Below are 21,612 nucleotides of genomic sequence, written 5' to 3' on the forward strand. Positions count from 1 at the left end.
GGCAGCAGCTTTGAATCACTGAAGAGCAGCAAGATACCCTACTGCTGATCGCTGTGTCCTTGATGTGTAGAGATGGCCAGTTGCAACTTCAAGGCAGTCAACGATGGTTAAAGGTTCCAGACAATGCTGCCATATCATTATGGTATTAAATGGTTAAATTCAGTTCCTCATTTTTTCTTTTGTTCCCGTAACTATGGTATCAAGCCAAGAGCAGTATCAATTATTCATACACCCTGCCGAAAACACTCTCCCCAGGAAGCCTATTCACAAGAACTTGTACATTAATCAAAATAGTAACTTGTAAAGGTCTTGAGATCTTTCAGCTTTCTGTGAAGAAAAGGGGAATGGCTCAGCACTTAAGAGAAGATCAAGTTCCATGAGCTGTCCGTATAAGAAGGTCAGGTTTGATGAGCTGCTTTCATCCCAGCAGGGCTCTGTTGGGTCCCCAGTGAAATAAATGCCCCTGAGATAACAGATTCTGGAAGCTACAGCCAGAAAGACCAGCAGGGATCTCAGTTGTTGGGAAGAAACCTCTTAATCCAGGAATATTTTTAAGGAGAAAAAAAAACCCCACTACTTTCTTGCAATCTTCCATTAAAGTTACCCAAATTTTCCTGCAAATGGTAAACCCTCATCTTGGGTTCTCTCTACTTAATGCTCTTCCAGCTTGTGATTAAGGAAAATTTGCATAGTAAGGCAATACTGTTGTTCAAATCCCTTGTTTTCTTTCAAAATAGAAAAGATAACAATGATTTAAACAAAAAACATTAGATATTGCCTTGACTTCCCATCATGTGTAAAATCCTCCCAAAGTCTTTAAAAACCACTGACTGAAATTATGAGTTCCCTTTTCAGCTTGTACAGAACATCATGTGTTGGAGAAAGGCTTTACTCAGTGCACTTGAAAGCTGAAATACTCATAAAATTAAGTTTTGCTGCTCCAAGTGTATTTGTAAGCCTGTTAGGTGGTCAGCCATTATGAATATAACAGAACCCTCCAAGCTAAGTTGATGGTAACTGATTCTTATGTGTTTATTAACTGAAATGAATGGTACAAAATCATACTTCCTTCAGTTCTTCACAGTGTATGTGCACCAACTGAAGAGATACATTGAATATAAAAAGAAAGACTAAGCCTACCTCATCTTCATTGCAAGCAACTGTGATCTTACAGTGTTGCTCTTGCATTCTTCTTTAGGAAGACGATTGTGATGATAGGATTGGCTCTTTTTCTCCTGAACTGACTTGATTTCTCCTAATTCCTGTTTTCAAATGCCCTGATTATCCCCACCACCACTGAGAAGCAGTATCTGTTGCATCTCTTCATTTGTTATTCATTTATTTGTAACCCTCTTCCATTATATCACTAATCCAGAACAAGTCTATCTTGCCTTTTTTTTCTCTAGCAACTCTTTATGCCAGCTGGAATTGCTGACCATCGTGTCACTAAACACAGGACAACTACTAAGGAAGAATGCCAAATACAACTGAAAGTTTGGTGTCTTGATTTCTATGCCACTTTCACTTGTTTTGCACTGTGTCCTTCACCCCCTCTCCCCAACTCCTGTGATAATGAATTACACATCGAGGTAATGGAGTAGGAAAAATACCATGGGTAACTCTATCTGCTAAGTGTATTTCATACTCCTGCTTCTTAAAACAATTGCATTAAATATACTTGTGTATCAGAAGGACAGTAAAACCTAGGTAAAAGAGGAAATCTACTGCCTGCATTAAACAAATGACTTCATCTTCTTGGTGAGACAAAAACTTCATTCAGGAACATGTAATAAAAAGTGAATGGTTAATATTACCTGCAGTAATGTATGATCCATACCAGCTCCATTTTCCCCTAATCAAGGGACATACATTTGTCACTGTTTTTCATAGCTATGAGGTTACTTATTGGCAATTAATTTTAAGTTCACCTAACAAAAAAGCAGTTGTGAACAAAAATCTTCGTCATCTGTTTTACTCTTTGCTTCTGGAATGCCTGTTTGATGGGTTGGCTGCTTAAGCCAAGCACCATAACTGATTTAGAAATCTTACGTTGTCCCTGTTGTTTTGGCTCATGTAACTCTATACGAATTCATGCTCCTCAACTGCACACACTTCCTCCCCTGCCTACTGTTATCATGGGCTTTTTGTAATCACTGCTGTGTTTTCAAATCCCAATGCACTTTTCACATGCAAAACCACAGAGCACATTGTGTTACTTCATATATAAGAAGACTGATCGTGATTGCAAGCAAACACTGCAATTTTGGAAGTGGAGAAAAGCTACTCAGCAATCTCAGGTTCACTTTTTTTCTAGCATGTCCCTAGTGCCAGAACTGACTCACTGCCTGCCGTCTGAGAACATGCCATAGCTCTGGGAAATGTCTGCTCACTGTTCTCCCTGACATCCTTAGCTTCCCATTAGCCCTGACACAGTGAGTGACCACGGCCATGCTGCAGCTTTGCCTAAAGCCCTGCACTGAGGCATGGTAGAACATATGCTGCAGGCTTACTCCGTACAAGCAGTAGGATGGCTGCTAGCTTGGGGAAGGGCTCAAGCTGAGCTACAAGTTGTGGTCCACCTACTTTGCCAGATCATCTGCAGAGCTGCAGAGAAGTACACGCAGTATGCAATGGTATCGGCATCTGAGACTTTACACTGGTGAAGCCACTTCTTGCACACCATGAAGAAAATTCAGTGTTTCTATACATAATTTTATCCATGAAAGAAAGAAGGGCAGTAAGACACCTTTTTTCATTTTTATTGTAGTATTAGAGAGGATGGTAAGACTGTCACTATTTAGCAATTTAGATTACCCTCTCCAGTTCAGCGTATAGGGACAGAGATATCATTTCACCTCTACAACTTTCAACAAACTTAGCTTTGCAACAGTCCTCTTTCACTGCTTGTGAACATTGCATCACATCATGTACACTGTGCCCAAGAATGATTTTCTCTCTTAAATAAAAAGCCAGCAAATCATACGTTTTAGAAACAATTTCTTTATTTCATCAGTCTATGGCTGCATGTCTGCACACATACTATTTCATCTGTTGCTGGCTGGCTGTGTGCAGCATTAGTGGGTAAGATAAAAACCTTCCAGTGTCCCAGGCAGGTAATGCAAACCTGGGTGTGATATTTACATTATGGATGATCTATTAAGGGAGAGTACCTTCGGTCAACCCGAACGCCATTTGTGGTGAGGGCAAGTGAGGCACTTTTTGTTCCTTGATGTAATTCTGGCCTCATTGCTGCTGGATCTGGGCCTTTTAGCCATTACTTTGTCCCTTGCAGCCTGTTGACTTCCATGGTGAGGTTCTCCCCCTCCCTGCCCCTTCCAGCTCTTGACAGTGTAATTGCTTTTCACAGCCTGCCTGGTTTCTTGTGCACTGAAAGGGTCTGTGGAAATCCCAGGAGCCCATAGCAGGGAGGCAATCTGTAATCAAGCTGTTGCCACTCTGGCCAAACGAGCACTCCCCGACAAAGTGTATATCTCTTGGCCCATCTCCTCCTCTTTCTCCAAGTCAGTCATGTGCAGCTGCTATATAACAGCATTATTTCTCTGGATAAGCATGCAAATTGCTGTATTCTTGACATCTGTTGTGCATTGGGCTAATTCCTCTGTTTAGTCTTTCTCTTTCTGTCCCATCTATTTGGTGATTCTCAGAGTTGGATAGCTTCTTTTCTTCCCTCTCCATCTTTATGCTCCCCAAGAGACCATGTGGGAACTGTGCACAAGGACATTATAAATTATTAAAACCAGGTTTGCCTATATCAGTAAGCCCAAGAACATGTGTTGGTGCAATAGTTGTGGTTTACTTTGCATCTGCTTGCCAGTTAGCTTTCAACATTCAATATTTCTTAATGTCTCACCACCTTATTCTGATGTGAACCAGAGAAATTTTCTCCTATTTTTAATTGCATGAAGCTGGCTCAGCCAAACAGAGTAATAGAATAAACAGCAAAGTCCATGTGAGTGCAGCTCCTGGATGCCAAACATCATCAGCCACAAAACCACTTTGGTGAATTCCTCCAGGACAGACAGTTGCTGAAAAAGCAACTGGGAGTTGCTGAAAGCAACTGGGAGTTGCTGAAAAAGCTGGTATCTTAACTGTCCCTTATAGAAATGGTCTTATCCCCACTCCATGATGCCTGAATTTCCATTTCCCCTTCCATGGACTAGAGATAATGAACAGACACACCTTGCTTGTAGAGGCTTTTTGGAAGCTTCTGTTGCAAGGAACTACCAGGATGCTAAATACTACTTAAGATTTTGGCTATTTTGGGATGTCCTAAGAGAGCAAAATCCACCTGAATGTGGCAAGGGAGCTGCATGTAGCCCTGGTGTGGGAAATAACGATCTAGTGAGATGGGCAAAGAGTGACACATGTGGGGAATAGCCTGGTCTTCAATTCAGGAATTTCACAGCCTTGCTCCAGTATCTTAAGCGGTATAAATGAATCATCAGCACAGCAAAACCACAGAATGATACCAGCTTCCCTTAAAAATTCTTCCTATACATATAGTTGCTAGACTTGCATATTTCTGTTTATAAATACAACATAAATGACCACAAAGTGACATGTCCTTCTCAGCAGACAGCTCCTAAAAAAATTCAATACTTGTTCTATCTTTCATTTCTTCTTGAGTTATTTTAAACCAAACTTTTGTACCTTCAGACACACTATTTTAACTTAAAGTCCTGGTACTGGTGCATGTTTTCTGAGTGAAAAAGATATCATCTAGAACAGAGCTCTTCTGAAGGAAGGCTATTGAAAATGTTGATCTTATTAGGTGTATCTGAGGACATTCTGCTATCTGGGAACTGCACTGCTACTCTGTAGATATTTGGGTTTAGTTTATTTGACTAAGGCAGGTCAGCATATGATATTGCACCATAAACTGACTTTAATCCCTTTAGCCTGCTCCAGCTGCATTTTCCAAGGGGCTGTGTTTTCAAAGAGTCTGGAGTTGTAGTTAGTAGTAGTGTGAGGAAAACTGGACGCTGCTATTGTCTATGAATGGGAAACCCAAAGCATTTCCTCAAAGAGGAGAAGTCAGACAGAGCCCAGTCCTTATGTGTGGTGATGGGCAATGACAAGATGACCAGTTATCACGGATGTATTGAGTGGGCCTATGGTTGTGCTACACCTGTCCTAGACAAACTAGTCATGGGCAAGGTGGGAGCAGAGGGTGCTATCTGGGGGGGGAAGGAAAGGGCTGGAGCATGGTAGGGAAAGGCCATGAGGGGAGAGCTGAGGTGGCTGCAGTGGAGGGGTTTATGTGTGTCAGAGCATGGGGCATGTATCTCCAGGAGAGCAGGTGATGCTAGCTCTGCTGCTCACTGAACAGCTCACTGTTGGATGGCTTTACTCAGTGAGCACAACGAATGTGTTTGCAGCAGCTGGTAGGTACAATCTTTCCAAAGACATCGATACTCACTTCCCAAAGTTTTGCTCTTTTTGAGTCTGGTAAGCCTCTGAGTTATTTGCTGGGCCTGGCTCTTGTGACCAGTGTTACCATTAAAGACTCCCACCTCTATTGCATAAGTCACTTACATACTGATAGCCTGAACTTAGACATAACAGTGGTCACCCAGCCTGACAGCCCTTCTGTCTGGTGTCATATAGTGAACTGGAAAAGAATGGACTGAAATAAGTCTATAATCCATGAGGTCAGTTCCTCAGAAGACCAGTGGTTTCGTAGACCAGATGTGAGAGTTTAGCATCAATGGAGATGAGTTCTTTCTTTTCATTGAGAGGATGAAGTGCTCCCTGGCAATAACTAACTTTAGTTGCATTATCAGCCTTTTAGGATTGTGAATAACAGAACTATTTAAGGAAAACCGGACAGCCATGTGTGGGGCTGATAACTGTAGAGACCCTTGCAATGACTGCATTGATCAGGATATAGAAACTGTAGAGACCATTGCACATTGAAACATGGGGTTTTGTGACTTTCTTCTTTTTACTTATTTACTGAAGTTGCTGTAATACAGCAGATACTGCTTGCACAAAGGAATATGTGCAACCCAAGCACATAGCCCCAACTTTCTCAGCCTGTCTTCATACGGGAGGTGCTCCAGTTCCCTGATCATCCTCGTGGCCCTCCTCTGGACTTGTTCCAACAGATCCATGACCTTTTTATGTTGAGGACACCAGAACAGCACACAGTGCTCTAGGTGAGGTCTCACGAGAGCAGAGTAGGAGGGCAGGATCACCTCCCTTGACCTGCTGGTCACGCTCCTTTTGATGCAGCCCAGGATACGGTTGGCTTTCTGGGCTGTGAGCGCACACTGCCGGCTCATGTTCATTTTCTCATCGACCAGCACCCCACCAACATTCTTTATACTCCATTGCAAAGAGAGTCTTAATGTAAGCTGTGACACTAAGATGAGTGGAAGGAAGGGGTAATCAACCCATTTGTGATTCACAAGTGATCTGGGAAATCACAAAAGATATATGTTGTCCATGAAGAACTTGCTAAACCACATTATGTAAGGACTGCAATTATTTAGCTGCTGACTAGGCTGCAGGACACCTTTTGTTACCCATGAGATTCTTTTATTTAAGGCAGAGCACGAAATAGTCACGTGAAGACATGAGTGTATGTGAACTACCATTAGTCAGAAAAAGGGAAATTTAGTCATATATTTAGCATTCATTTCCCCTCTTTTTGGGAAATCCAAATAATACATATTTTCTCTCTCTCCCATCCTCACTCTACGGAAGGAAAAAAAGGTGGGTCTAAAATGCCGTTTGCTTCTGACACAAATCTGATTGGGCAATGAGAGACAAATTTCCGCCGTGTGTTGAGCTAAACCCTATATAAGGTCCTCACTAGCACTTTTCAGTCTTGCATCTTTTCATGAGAAGCTAATGGCTGAAAGGCTTCTGAAGCACAGGTAAGTGAGTCTGATGGTAACTTGGGAATGAAACCTCTCTAAACCCCCAGGTTGTGTAGGACTCATGGAGACTGATAGATACTAAAACAAAGGGACCAGAAAGCTCTGAACAAAATATCCCAGTATTTTCATTAGGCAAAGGATCTAATGAGAGAGAAACTTCCCTGTTACAAGGTATTACATATGAACTATGGGCCTTGTTAACGACGCAGATGGAGCCTAGTCCATGCATAAACAAGAGGGGCTACAGCTCCATGCCAGTGCCCTTAAAACTCTTGCAGAACCAGCAATAAGGGAGAAGACCCATGGTTATGAAACAGTGCTATTGAGCAAGAGGTTGGCTTTCTGGTATGGTAGAGATGATAATAAGCTAGAAATAGTATGTTATAGTCAAACTATCAGATGTCAGATAAATATAGCTACTAGAACAGGAAGAAATTTGGATCAAAACCACATTATAAATATGAGCATGATGGGATACACAGAAGATGCCTGAAGGTGAGTACCCAAAAATATGACTGCATTATATTAGTTGAAATATGATTTTTTTTTGTTTTGGATACAATTTGAAGTAATTGTGCAGACATTTATTGTTCATCCCAGGGGAAAATCATAGTATTAGGCTGACGCTGAATGCAGGCAATTTACATTTCTCTGTGTAAAATGGAAATAGTATGTATAACATGCATGTGTACTGTATAGCACATAAATACCTTACATAGAACATACACTGATGCCTGTACATAGCATCTTTTATCTATTATTTCTTGCAATACACTGAGATAGCACATAATCTATCAACTGAGTAGCAGCAACTGAGACCTCGTGGCAGACCAGAAAGCATTCAATCATGTATGCAGAAGCTGCCTTGTCTGTGCCAGGCCAATACAGATGACAATCAATGTATGACTGGCAGTGGGTAGTTCTGTTTTTCCTTAGCATCACTGCCTCTGATATTTTGGGACAAGTTCAGGTGTTTCCTCACCTTTCTTAGCAGAGATGGTAAAAGAGTGTGTGCATTGAAAACTCACTTGTGCACCAATAGGAAGATGGGTGTGCATGCCATGGGAGTCAAAGTTTTATTCCAAGAGAAACATTTGTTGGAGACTTTGAAAGCTTGGCTCTGGCTAGAGCAGAGTTTGCCTGCAGTCTCCTCTAGGTAGCCACAGAGGAGAAGACAAAGAGACACAGGATTTAATGAAGGCAATAGAACACCTGAAGTGACTGCTTAAAAGAGCTGAAGTGTATTCCACTGCATCTTTGGTCCTGTGTTCACTCAAGCTACTACACTACACCTGACTTTAAGCAGCTGACCTGTGCCTCAGTCACATCTTACTGCAAAATAAGCAGAGCTGTATTTTTCCACCTGTAGCTGTTGCACTGAAAAGCTGTGAGGACAGCAGCATCTTGTGGTATGTTGTTTGCATCTCCCAAAATGAAAGGAAAGGGACAGAAGTGATGTGTTCTTGCCAAGCCAGATGCCCTTGTTCCACAAGTCAGCCCCCATAAACTAGAGATGAAGAAGTCTTTCTGCTCCCCAAAGGTGAACCAAAGCTTACCATGTCCGGAGGGAGGAAAAGAGCAGATGCCTCTTAAGTTAATGTTTAGTATTTTCATTGTATATTCTGTCTTGTCACAAACTTCCATGTAGATTTCAAAACACTTTTCCTCGATCTTCTCCTTCTGATTTCCTCTGGGAAAAAATGTATGGGCTCTTCTTTATCCTCGTGATGTGCACAGTGGGTGCCTCTGCTTTCAGACTCCAGCAAGTCAAAAGCACAGGTAAGGGCATGCTTGTATTTTTTAACCTTCTGTCTCCCTCTCCTTTTTAATGTGCCTGGTTGATAGTAATGTAAAAATATCTCTGATTTATATAGAAAACTGCCCACATCACACCGTGTATTTCAAACACTACTATGAACTGCATGGGGAACCTGTGGTTCTGAAATGCCCTTCCCCCAGATACAAACATTGGGATTTTTCTGCCTTGACCCCTAATATCACATGGTATAAAAATGGTTCAAAAACCATGATATCAGGAAGAGATGAAGATCCAAGAATATTGGCAAAAGGAGACGCACTCTGGTTTTTACCAGCAATGATAGAAGACTCAGGAGTATATATCTGCACCAGAAGGTGGGTATTTAAAAGAAAATCCAATGTACTGACAAGATGACTATGTCAAAACCACATTAGCTGGATTCTAAACTCCACTTATGTTTAGCGTATGCCTGGATAAGATTAGAGAAACAAAAGTGGAATGTCAGAACTCTTCAATGCACTGTGTGTCTCTTATAGATATATATACTGAAATTGAGATAATTGTGACACAGTATTGCCGCTCTGGCTACCATCTCATGTATTTACTACACTGGTACCAGACTTGTGACATTGCAGTGGGTTGAGACTGGAGCCATGGCTTTTTTCAGTCATGCTTTTCTGAGTGTTTACAATCTGACAGGCTGCTATATAGTTTCAAAAGAGGTACCAGGATCTGCATCTGTGGGGAACTGAGGAAGGCAAAAACCACCCATTGCCACTGGAGCCTGAGCTCCAGGTGTTCCAGGTCCTTGTCCCCAGCTCCTCCATCCAGTCATCTTCACAGAAGTTCCCTGGCAACTGGAACCTTGCTCTGGGGTCTGTAGAGTTAAACATACCCCTGTATGACTGGACCTGCTTGTGTAGGGTGCAGTTTCCTTGCTGGCAAGGCACCCCTAGTGAGTGACATGTCAGCAGTGGAAGAGATGGACAGGCAGAAGCTAACAAATCATACTCAGCAGGTTGTCCTTTCCACATGTCTATGGAGAGATTGCAGATGCAGAGCAGAAAAGAAGACTTTGATAGTGAGGCCAGAATAACAAAAGGTTGCAAATATTGTCCTAGAGCACAGAGTAGTTGTTTGAGACTTTCAGGGGTGTTTTTAAACCCCCTTTTTGGGCTATTCTGCATCAGTTCCTCAACCTACAACACTATGGCAGTATTACTGAGAGCTATAGTAAAATGCTGTGAAACCTATCTGAGAAAGATATGCAAGAGCCAAGCACATAGCTTCACTGCTTGCATTATTACAAGATTGATAAAGTAGAAGTTGCCTTTCCTTTGCAAGTCATCCCACAGGGAAGCCACCAGATTTTTTTCAACACTCTGTAACATGATGCAAGAAGCAAACTATCACAGATCTCTGCTTCTGCAAAGCAAGTGCTTTGGATTTTGGTATCTGACCTGTAGGTGATGGCAGGTCCCAGAGCCCTAGCGGTAGTGTGAGTCCATCTGCTTACAGCACTCCAGGGGCACCAGTGATTTTCCAGGATCCCTTCTGGTAGGAGTTCAGTCTTGGCCTCTTAGAACCTGCTGAAGAGGGCAATGGAGCCAGGAGGAAACTCAAGGTTGTCACTCAAGTTCCCTTTGCCACTGGTGGGTGCTCACCTCTCCCCACTCTATCTACAGGAACTCCTCCTACTGCACTGAGGTCTCCATCCACCTCACTGTCATGGAGAAAACAGCTGCTCAGGAGATTGCCTATCTCCAGGTCCTTTTCACTTTCACCTCTGGAAAGATTGTTTGCCCTGAGCTATGGGATTTTACACCAAACAGGACAAACCTGGAGCTCAAGTGGTACAAGGTGCAACTTTCACCTCCTCTTTGTGCAAAGCCTACTCTCAACCTGTTTGTAAAGTCACATACATCTCCGTTTTCTTTCTCTCCTGAACATCATGTTGTTAAAGCCATAAGCACAGCAGAATATCCTGGGAATCTGGGGGCAGATGTATATATTTTAAGAAAGTTTCTCTGGGGTGGGCTTAGCACTGGGTGAAGGGGTCCACATGTTATATCCTCTCACAGGCAGTGTAACTATTTTAAAGGCTAGATTACCTACCCTGACTCCAGGGTTTGCTACTTCGGCACTATGATTCTTTTTGTGGCCTCTCTAGTGAATCCCAGAAAGTAGGACCTCCCAGTGATGCTTCCCAAGTGCTCAGGTGGGGTAACTTTCATTAATCAACTGGAATACAGCATCTGGAAGTACAAGATTCATCACACGATGCTTCTAGTGTTCCTTGCCTAATGTTGTTAGTGCCTAGCTTTTCAAGTAGGCAAGCTTGGCTTTGCCTGCAAGGTCAAATATGCTTCACTTGGTCATCCTCAGCTGCACAATCTCACACTGGACAGCATGGGATTCTTCTTGTATTTTTGTAATACCTTGCTTTATCTTTTCTTTGCACTCCTGCTATGAGCATATGCTCTGCCTCATGTAGCTGTCATTCTTGCCATAGGACATAATAACTAGGCAGGCTTCATCGATGGCAGGAGGGTTAGAAATAGATGGTTTTCCAACCCAAGCCATTCTGTGATCATGTGTAGAGTAAGCAATAGTTTTGTGAAAACCTTCACAATTACTAGTATTTGTCTTCAGAGAATGCCTTAGAATTTTACTCTTAAGAGGTCACGTATGGGAAGTAATAGTGTTGTGAAGGCCATCATGGTCACCATCATGGTTTTGTCTTAGAAGAATGTCTAAGATGATTAAGAGGAATCATGAAAGAGCCAGTTATATCCTTTTCACCTTAAGATATGCACCTTATTGAAAAGCTGTACACACACGTTGTAGATGATAGATTAAAATAGCGATTTTTCTCAATCCATATAGTGCCTCAGAGCATTTTAGAGATGGATGTACATTTGAAAATCTTTCCCTTTGGTGGGAAAGTGGGACTGCTCACATTTCCTAGTGATTAAAAGAACCTTTAATACAAGAGAGACAGAATAAGTGATTTTGTTTGGAAGTTACACGGGGTGCAACCACACCTGTCTGAGCCATAACACCAATTCCTATCCTTTCCCCAGGATTCTTTGCCTTTGGAAGCTGACAGTGGAAAATTCATAATTCTGAAAGGTTCAACTTCTCTGATCATGAATTCTGTGCTACCAGCAGACTCTGGCTATTACACCTGCAAGATGTCATTTCCATTTGAAGGTGTGATGTATGAGATCACAAGAACAATTCACCTCAAGACTGTTGGTAAATATCAACCCATTCAAACACTACAGTGCTGAACAAAATCTTTTCTTTGTTAATGCAACAAAGCATTAAGGGGAGGAACTTGAACCTGGCCTCTCAGCACTGTCAAGGGAAAGGGGATGCCAGGGGTGCCTGCTTTGGCACTGGGGGTTGTCCCAGGACCCCCATCAGGGCTGGGTCACCTCTTCATGGGAGGTTTAGGCTGGATATTAGGAAAAATTCCTTCACTGAAAGGATGCTCAGGCATTGGAACAGGCTGCCCAGGGAAGTGGTGGAGTCACTGTCCCTGGAAGTGTTCAAAAAACATTTAAATTGCCCCTATGACATGGTTTAGTGGTGGACTTGGCAGTCCTGGGGCAGTGGTTGGACTTGATGACCTTAAAGGTCTTTTCCAACATACTTGATTCTATGATTTGGCTGACTTGCCGCGGGTTTGCGGAAAGCAGAACTCCATACTGCAAGTTTATGTGGTTGTAAAACCCAATAATTTATGTCTCCGGGGGGGGTGTCATTCCCGATACCTGGGAGGGCTGAGGAAATGAACACCTAACGCTCCCCAGGACAAGGTAAAGCCGCTATCCCGCAAGCGGGTGAAGCTCGCTCCACCCGCCGGGCGCGGTTGCGACGAGCGGCCAGCAGGGGGCGGGCGTGCCCCGGCGCTCACAGCGCCGTCCCGCCCCTAGCCCCGCCCCTTCAGAACGTCAGACCAATAACCACGCCCCTCGCCACGTCGAGCGGGAGCTGCGAGGCGGCTGTGGCAGGTGACAGACCAGAGGGTGCAGCTTCCCTCGCCTGGGTCCTAGTGCCCGTCGGTAGGAGCGCGGAAGACGTGATCTTCGTTCATGTGCACATCCGTTCTCTGCTTAAGCGTGTGGCGTTTCTGGTTTTGCAAGTATGAAATGGGTGTGCAAGGATATCGGTGCTGGCTGCTCACCGAGCTTAGTGCCTGACCTTACTGTTGATTCGAAAAGATGCCCGCTTATCTGCCAGAAATTCCTCGCAGTGGAGCTTTCAGGATAAAGCTGTAGGCTTAATCCTATCTAATTCAGTGAACACAAATCTCTGGGCTTGCAATTGGCATGTCTCCATTTGCCAGTGGGTTTAATAATGAAATGCTTTCCTGAGAGGTGAGAGATACTGAGCAAAGTGGCATGGTTATATCATTATATGTACATACAGCTCTGGGGCAGTGCCCACATGCTCTCTTCTGCTAGCACTGACTCTGTTCTCTTTCTCTCTCCAGAAAAAGAAAAGATAATAACTCCAATAATTGTGTATCCAACACAAAAGACAACATCAGCTGCTCTGGGTAAGGCCCAACATTATTTTTGGAAATGTCTAATCAGAGAAAAATCATATTAGGGCCACTTCCGCTGTAATTTGTTGGCAGGAATTGTTGCAGCTCTTTTGGTCTCTGTTACATTGCATGAGGGTTGGTGCCAGAGTAGTCTCTGCTTCTTACTGTTTACAACTAGATGTGATCTATCGTGTAGGAGAAGCTGCAGAGCTGCTGTAGACTTTAGCCACTAACGGCAATAAAAGCATGTTTGCACCATTAGATCAGTTGTCCAGAGCTCTGTCTTCAGTGAGATCTTTCCTTTTGCAGTATTTCCTCAAATTGGTCTAGGTTACCTGGTGGCTTTGAATGAGACATCCAGCTCTTTTGGGAGGAGACATTTATTGCTTTGTACAGTTTGAACTGGGCAATTGATAATTAGAAAGTACCTTGATAGGGTCTCAATTTTTCTGTGAAGATTATATTATGACAACAAATTTATGTAGTGTTTCCTTTCTGCTGAAAATGCCAGGTACGTTTTACACTCAGCTTTCTTACCTTGGGTACTATACACACGGCTGTGGCCTCTGATGTCTTAGTTTTCCCTGCCACTTTTCTTCCCATCAGCGTAGAATACCAAGTGACTTTATTTTTTTGCTTATTGACCTCTGTGGAGTGTTTTATATCCCTTTTATCACCATCTGCACCAGTGCAATAATAAAATTGTATGCATTATTGAGCCATGTAATATAGATACACACCAACCTAAAGGCTCTTTGTCCTTGGCTCTGAGTTACAATAATTGTAACAAAAGTTGTGAACTTTCGCAAGATCACTTTATCCTTGGAGGTCCAACTTTGAGTTTAATGCCCCTGCCCACAGCATCTCTTAGTGAAGTCTACTGCTGGCTAATGCAGCTGCTCCAGAGTGGTAAATCACATCATGCCATTTGGGCTGCAGTACATCAGAATGAGCAAGGCCACAGTGGCGCAGCTTTGCCTCCTGAGGAATGTGTCTAGTTCAAGACTAGCTAATTGTTGCAATGGGAAAATAACTTGGTTGGCAGTGGGAAGGACTGCCAAACTGAAGGGTCTTGCTGCCAAGAATAGGGAATCAAAAGCAACCTGTGGCTTGACTTCAGAGTTTAATGTAGTGGTGCCTGACGTGCTTGGGAACTTGATCTCCCAGGGGAGAGGTTGGTTTTCACCATGAGAATGACTAGTTCTTCATATCTATCCAAATGGGGTTTTGCCCATTTTCTTTTACCAACAGGCTCCAAGATGACTCTCCCATGCAAAGTCTTTGTTGGACTGAGTGGCCATGTCCATACCGATGTGGAATGGCTAGCGAATGACACCACCATTGATGTGATTTACAAGCAAAGCAGGGTTACAGAGGGCGAGCGACAGTAAGTCTGGCTTAAAGTGTTTCCTTGTTCCAGGGGCTCTCAGTGCAGCTGAATGCCAGGTATTGGAATGGGATGTGGACAGATTTGAAGTGAAGGTGAGAGCTGAGAAAAAAACAGGGAGGCAAGCAAAAAAAAACCCCATACCCAACCCACGCACAGGGTGAAATCAGTTCTTTGTCTCTGTTTCTTGTTCATGGTATATTGTAAATGGGCCAGCTGCAAGGCTTAAACTTGAAGCACATTTTCATGGGCAGCTGAGCTGATGGAAGAGCTGGCTGCAGTGAAAAGCAATGGGACTTGGTTCTTCCCAGTGCTTCTCTTTCTCTCTCTCCTTGCTTCACACCAGCAAAACGGTGACATCCTGTACCTGAGATTAATGAGGTTCTCTGAACACACTAAAACAACAGAAAACTACTCAGTGGTTTGGGTTTTGCTGTTGTTGTTTTAACATCATTGTTTTTCCCCTTAGGCTTGTTCTTTTCCAAATTAGTGAGCTAAGTTGACTCACAGAGATGCCCAGTGAGTGCTAGAGCTGGCGCCAGGGAAACACTAGGGGAAATGCTGCTGGGAGGGAGAGGGAGGATGTCGCACATCATTTTGCCCTGATCCATTGTCTCTCCCAGTCTTGAAAAGCCTTCTTTCAGCTGTCTCACAGCCATATGCCTCAAGGATTTTCCAGCTAGGAAAGGAGGAAAAAGATCTGCTTTCTGTACCTGTGACATGCTACCTGAGATGCTACTGACATGCTACTAACTTGCTATGTTCAGGCTTGCTTCTAATGCTTTGCAAATGTGGGGTAAACCTACCGACTGAAATCTCTTCACTGAGGTCCAAGTCAGCATGTGTATCTCTCATTTGATAAAGCTGAGCATGTCCACGAGATCATCACCCTCACTTGGGCCACAGTGGCTTTGCTTGTAGTGATGGACAGAGCCCAGGAGGTTCCTGGTTCTGGGATGCCTTTGCCTCTGTTCTTTATGGTTAAATTGGTCACTCACCAGTTAGCAACTTCCTGGAATTGCTCCTGGCTATTGGTTAAGATTTAGCATGGGGGAGGAGCCATTGCCAACAGAGTTTGGGGATGTAGCATCCCTATTATGAGGGACAGTTATGGTTAGCTGGTTTTGGCCATTTGTGTCTATCAGTGCCAGATAACAACCTGGCCATGCTTAGTTTATTGAGCAGCCAGAGGTAATATGGCAACTCAGCTGTATGCCCAAGCCCTTCTGTGTTTTCACATTCCCCACAGCATCATTAAGACCATTAATTTATAATGTTGTTTACATGAAAAGTGGCAGTGCTTTAAACCTGTGGTCATGAGCTATAAAATTTACTGTGGCTGTAGTCTCTGCAGGCTTTACAATAGAGCAGCACATGTACTTTCTTACTTGGAGTTTAAAAATCATTTTTATGATTGCTATCACTATCATTATTACTGTTTCCCGTTATTATACAATTGCATTAGGACAGATACCATGGCAGCTAAGGCTCCTGTGGAGCCCACAGTGCGTGAGACACTCCAGTTCTGCTGGAAGAAAGGCAAAACAGCTCAAATGCCACTGGGAAGTCAGATTCCCTGCAGAAATCTCTGGCAAAGCACCCACTGCGGTGTTGCTTCTTTCCTGCAGTACAGTCGCAGGAGGAGTGCACAGGGAACAACATTGCCGCAGCGCATAGCAGACTCATGACCAGATCATTAAAGAGCATCTGTACAACTGCTCCAGCAATGACTAAAAGATATCATCAGACAATGTCTGGCTGCAGCTAGAAAACCACTTTCAAATAGTTGGACTGATGAAACAATCAATCAGGTTGAAATAAGCTGGAAACTTCCTAGACAGTTTCTTGCACTATGCGCTTGGCTTTGAGCATGTGATAGACAGGGATGGTGCTTCAGTTTGCTGAGTGAGCTTTTGCAGGTTTGTGTTCTCCGTATGTCCTCTTCCAGCTGATAGCAGGAATTAATCTCAGAAATGAATAGGTGGTCAGAGAATTAGGTACTGCCACATTGCTGTGTAGAGGGTGCAAAGATAGACAGAGTTCTGCTTGCCTTTCTTGTCTCCTTATTCTTCACTTTTTGAAAGAGAAATCCAGATATTTTTTTTTCCTGGAGAAGTCAACGAGTGCAGGATGGGTACTGACTGCTGAGACTCAATCAGTTGGCACAACTAGTTTGGAAGACACAGTTGTCCTCTAATGCTGAGGGCCTAGTTCAGAAATGAGCAAATAGCTAATGCAATTTCTTGCAATGTGCCGGTAGAACGAACACATCAAATGGCAAAAAAGCCAGCTTATAAAAGGATTTATCATTAAATTTGTATTTTTCTTCCAGAGAAATGGTAGAAAATGGCGAAAACTTCATTGAAGTGCCACTGATTTTTGATTCTGTTGAAGAAGTGGATTTTTACACAGACTTTACATGCCTGGCCCAGAACAGATATGGATACCAAGTACTGCCAACAAGGGTCAAGCAGGAAGGTAACTAGTTTGACTGCTTATTTGGGATAATTATTATAATAATTCTAATGCTTAATTATCATACAAACCTTTTATACTGTAAGACCTAGTATCAAAATGAATTACTGCCTGGGGAAAACTTCAGGAAAACCTGCCTCCTTCACCTGTAGACTTTGAAATAACCTGTTCACAAAATACAGTCTTTGTGGGTCATTCAGTGACATTTTCTGCAGGGATAAGGATCTGTGCAGGTATATCTGTTCACTGGACAGGGCTCCAGTTCAGGTACACTCTGTGCAATGATGGCTCCAGTGAGACTACTGGCAGACTCCCACTGGATGCAGCAGAGCCAAATCCCCTCCAGTTCCTCAACAGGTAGGAAAAAAGACAACAGCAGAATAAAGATCGGAGGGTTCCTTCTCCTCATGCACAGACTGCCACCAAAATAACAAGAAGCGTAAATGATGATTGGTGTTATTTTGGCTCCTGGTGATGGGAAGAGAAGCCTTAAGCTCAGTGCAATTAATGCTGCAGTGTGATAGACTGCTGGCCAAGAACCAGCTGTAAAAACAATGTGAAGCAATGCTAATTGTTTCTTTGCATGACGTTGATGAATCACGCAAGCTTGTTCACTGTCTTAGAAAGGCACATGAACATTTACAGTCTTCATTATGAGTTATAACTCATGACTCACTTCAGCATCCTTTGATGAGCGATTTGGGCCCACTTTGCTAAATGATGTGCTGCTCTTGTCTTCCATGAGTTACACAGGAATTACTACAGAGGAGGCAATCCATGAACCAATATAGGCTGGAATAATCCAAAACGGTCTGGACGAACACTGGTGTTGGAAATTAGCTGTATTTTGGGAAAAAGCTCAGAGTCCTGGCTTAAGCATTAGTAATTTATAAGCCACTCTATATGAGAAAATTAATCATGCAGCTTGAGGGTGGACCAGGTGGTGCTTTTATGTCCTGCTTGGAGTGTCTCTCCTTTCACCAAATTAAGAGAAAACTCACAGCTGCTCTGGATAAGAGTTGGGAAGAGCCATGTGTCTGCAAAAGGACTGAACTTTAAATTCTCACCCTCTGTTATTTTCCAGTCTTTCTCCCATCTTCATAAAAAGCTATTTCCCAGAGCATTCAATCAATAGACCTCTTCCTTTCCCTTCTTTTCCTGATCAGGGTGATCAGCCCTGCTGGAAGGTTAACGTGCAGACATCCTCTTTATTGTGATTTCTCCTCCTCCTCCTTGAACTTAGAGAACTATGTTCTTGGGAGGGTTATTTTTTCAAAATATTCCATTTCTTTACTTTTCCAGCTGTTGGCTTGTCCTGGTACGTTGCAATGATTCCCATCACATTGGCCTGCATGATTGTGGTGGGGATATGCACACACAAGTGCTGGAAGCAAAGAGCCGATAAGGGATACACAACAGCAAAGGTTTAAAATTTGCTTTATTCTCCAACCACCAACAGAACAAGAAATCTTCCTGGCTATCCTTCACATGAGACACAGAGAGACATTTCAGACTGCTTTCCCAGCAGATGGATATATATCAGCTCGTTTCCTCTTCTCCGTCTTCTATGATCAGATGAAGTTTTAAGCTTTCATTTGATGCTGCCTAGACACAAAATACCCATAATTTGCATGGGACACAAATTACCACGGAATGTGCCCTGGATATTGGAAGGATAGGGAAAGGGAGATGCTCTCACCCTTTGTAATTCCAGTAGCCTTAATTTTTGAAAGAATCTGAAAACAGAAGCTTAAGAAAGCTCACTGCAGGACAATTCCACACTAAAGTGAAAATGCAGTTTTCTTGTGCATCCAAACTTGTTTTATTTTCCTTCAGTCTAAGAAGGGTAATTTTTCCCTCTTTTCCAGAGCCAAATACAGTTGTCATGGCAACTGTAGATCTATGAACTTTTCCACAGAAAATGTCATAGTTTGTTTTTTTTTTTGTAGCAGTTGTATTATTTCTGCTTAAATGGACTATCTCAGAATATCCCTCCCCAGAGATAATTACATCAACGTAACAGATAATTGTACACTGAAGAATTCAGTTCTGTTTATCTACCACTATCTGATAGCTAGGGATTTATAGGCAGCTGTAACATGTTGTTATCTCTGCCAAGAAAAGAATTTGGAGGGATGTTTTAGTGTTTTGAGACTTATTTGACTAATATGAAGTTTTATTCCTGGAAGCAATTGGACAGATTGCCAGTAATAATGTACTTGCCCTTCTGTGACTCTTAAGTTTTTCAGGACTGGCCTGATTCTCTGCTCTGATATGAGTATAAAAGTCTGGCATAGATTCCCGTAAACAATGAGTCTGCACCAGTCTGAAGCTGGTGCAGCTTCAGGAACTTACTGTCTTTTAAACTGAAGCATGCAAATCACTTACTCATGAAGTAAAATGCTGCCTGTTAGGTTAATCTAATTGGATTCCACTCTTGACGTAGATCAGAAGGGAGCAATAATCAGTGACCATGCTGTACTCTGAGGATCAGAATAAGTAGAATGACTTGGTTACTTCCTCTTCCAAGAGATAAGACTTATGATAGCTGAGAAATCATTCCATCATATATGTAATGTGTATTATCTCCATCAGTATGGGAGGGGATTCATCCATAAGGTCTGTTTACAGACCCTTAACTGACACCTCTCACAGACACCAAAGATAAAGCTTTTTGTTAGGTAAATCAGAGATTTTTCTAAGTCTGTGTATATTAAAAAAAAAATAAAAAAATAAAAAAAGCTGGCTCTGAAGAAGCAAGCTGTAACGTAAGAATGTTAGGACTACACGTGGTTCCACAAACTAGGGACATGAACAACTTGCACCCATCTGGTACTGACCATGATCTAATTCCTTTCCACCACATCTTATAGCTGCTTCAGAGCTTAGCCGAATAAATATCTGGAAGGATGTTAAATGCTAGGATGAGGCTTGAATTAAGAGACCCTTCAATCTGTTAGCAAGAACCGTCACATTTTGTGAGATTTAAGCCAAAGTCTTCCTTTAAATGTTCTAAATGTTTGCTGTGAAGATACAGGTACAGATATTAGATTTCTGACACAGTCTGAGTCAAAGGCAGCCAAAGAAGGCCACTGTACTTACTCCTTTTGAGTGCAGGAAGATGATGATAAGCAATGCATGTATTTTATGGGCAGATGGGAAAAAGGTGGCCACAAGTGTGGAAAACAGTCAATCCACTTGAATAACTGTTCTTTGAAGGAAGAAAACTGTAGATTAACTGACCACTGCTGGAAGAAACATAAAAAATGGTTTAGGTACATCAGGAATGCTCATTTTTATGAAGCAATTGCTAGTTAAGGAAGAAATTAGGTTTGCCAGTAACTATCACCTTCCCAAATGTGATTTGTTCTTCCTATCTGTATGTATCACCCAAGAGTAGTGTGGTAACGCATCTGGCTGTAGGCATGGGGTTGGATTTCACTCAGTTGTGGAAAAGAAGCAGAACTTTTGGTATATGGAGTATCAGTGCCATAAGGAAGTTAAATACCTCAGATGCTCCTCCAAACCAGAGAAGGAGAAAGAAATGTGAGTGTGAGATAAAAATTAGGCATACAGAGAATGGATGTTACATATTCAGGGGCATCTTGAATACAAGGGGAATGTAAAGGAGCAAAGGTGATAGTTGCTTCTCTGACTACAGGCATAGTAATATTCCACAGGCTTTCACCATAGGAAGACTCGTTCAAGCAAACTACATAGTGTAAATGCTTTACAGGTAGTCTTGAACAAGAGACCTACACAATGTAAACGTTTTACATAGATTTGGTTTGTTATAAACAAGGGTATCATGGTCTGTGTTGGTTTTGAAAATGTGACGTGAAAAAGGGACAAAAAAAATAAAACCCAAAGTGCTGGTGTGTGAGTTGGGTGGGGAGGAAGCTGTGAGATGGCTCTTTGGGGGTGTCAGCTCTTCCCGGGAGAGGTTGGATTTTGCCAGCGCTCTGCTGCAGAGGGACTTTTCCACTGGGGGCACAAGAGACCCTGGATCTGTGGGGCTGCGGGATGAGCTCTGTCCTTAAGTCCTTCTGCTGCTCCTGCTCTCACCCTATGGCAGTGCCTTGTCACACCAGAGGGGGAGCGAATCCTGATGGGCCAAGCTCCCTTCCTGATTGCCACCACGCTCATGGCTGTCCTTGTTCTGCAGTCCCCTGGGCATCTGGGCCCACTCTGGGCACCTGGTATCATTCTGTGCCTACCAGCTGTTGAAGAAGTATTGTGTTCCTTCACTGACTTCTACAACGAGACTTCTGTAACGGTAAGTTAACAGAGATCATCACTGTGGGGATGTGAATTGAGCATGTGCTCCCCAAGCGGGGATATCTGTCTTATTCACCTTCCCAAAGGAAAAATTTTAGTCTCTTCCTTTTTTTCAGTCAAAATTGGAGAACACCAGTGGTCACTTTACTTTAGGTAGGTCTATCCCAGGAAGTTCAGTCACTGACCTCAATGCATTTTGAGGGGAGAATGTCCTGAATCTCAAGGCAAGCTGACACTGAGGACTTACTTGTAC

General features: G+C 42.8%; 1 protein-coding gene across 2 annotated transcripts; it reads left to right on the plus strand.

Annotated features, from left to right (window-relative positions):
- Positions 1-6,780: 6,780 nt before the first annotated feature.
- On the plus strand, positions 6,781-20,713 carry IL1R2 (interleukin 1 receptor type 2). 2 transcript variants are annotated; one of them, XM_061377689.1, is made up of 9 exons: positions 6,781-6,902; positions 8,554-8,684; positions 8,780-9,038; positions 10,350-10,524; positions 11,748-11,922; positions 13,166-13,231; positions 14,471-14,606; positions 16,939-17,084; positions 18,384-20,713. In XM_061377689.1, exons 1-9 carry the CDS (start codon positions 6,877-6,879, stop codon positions 18,509-18,511), a joined length of 1,242 nt encoding a protein of 413 aa, XP_061233673.1. In that variant the 5' UTR covers positions 6,781-6,876; the 3' UTR covers positions 18,512-20,713. The 2 variants fall into 2 exon arrangements, with proteins under 2 accessions (XP_061233673.1, XP_061233674.1); XM_061377690.1 differs by lacking the exon at positions 6,781-6,902 and adding an exon at positions 8,168-8,445.
- Positions 20,714-21,612: the final 899 nt, after the last annotated feature.

This window comes from Neopsephotus bourkii, unplaced genomic scaffold (genome assembly GCF_033783945.1).
Source record: "Neopsephotus bourkii isolate Nb327-2 ecotype Australia unplaced genomic scaffold, CSIRO-AGI_Nbou_v1 NB_1760, whole genome shotgun sequence".
NCBI lineage: Eukaryota > Metazoa > Chordata > Aves > Psittaciformes > Psittacidae > Neopsephotus > Neopsephotus bourkii.

Coding starts and splice junctions, on each gene's coding strand:
- IL1R2 (XM_061377689.1), top strand. CDS start 6,877: ATGGCTGAAAGGCTTCTGAAGCACAG. Junction 11,923..13,165: donor AATTCACCTCAAGACTGTTG/GTAAATATCAAC, acceptor TTCTCTCTCCAG/AAAAAGAAAAGATAATAACT. Junction 17,085..18,383: donor AACAAGGGTCAAGCAGGAAG/GTAACTAGTTTG, acceptor TTACTTTTCCAG/CTGTTGGCTTGTCCTGGTAC.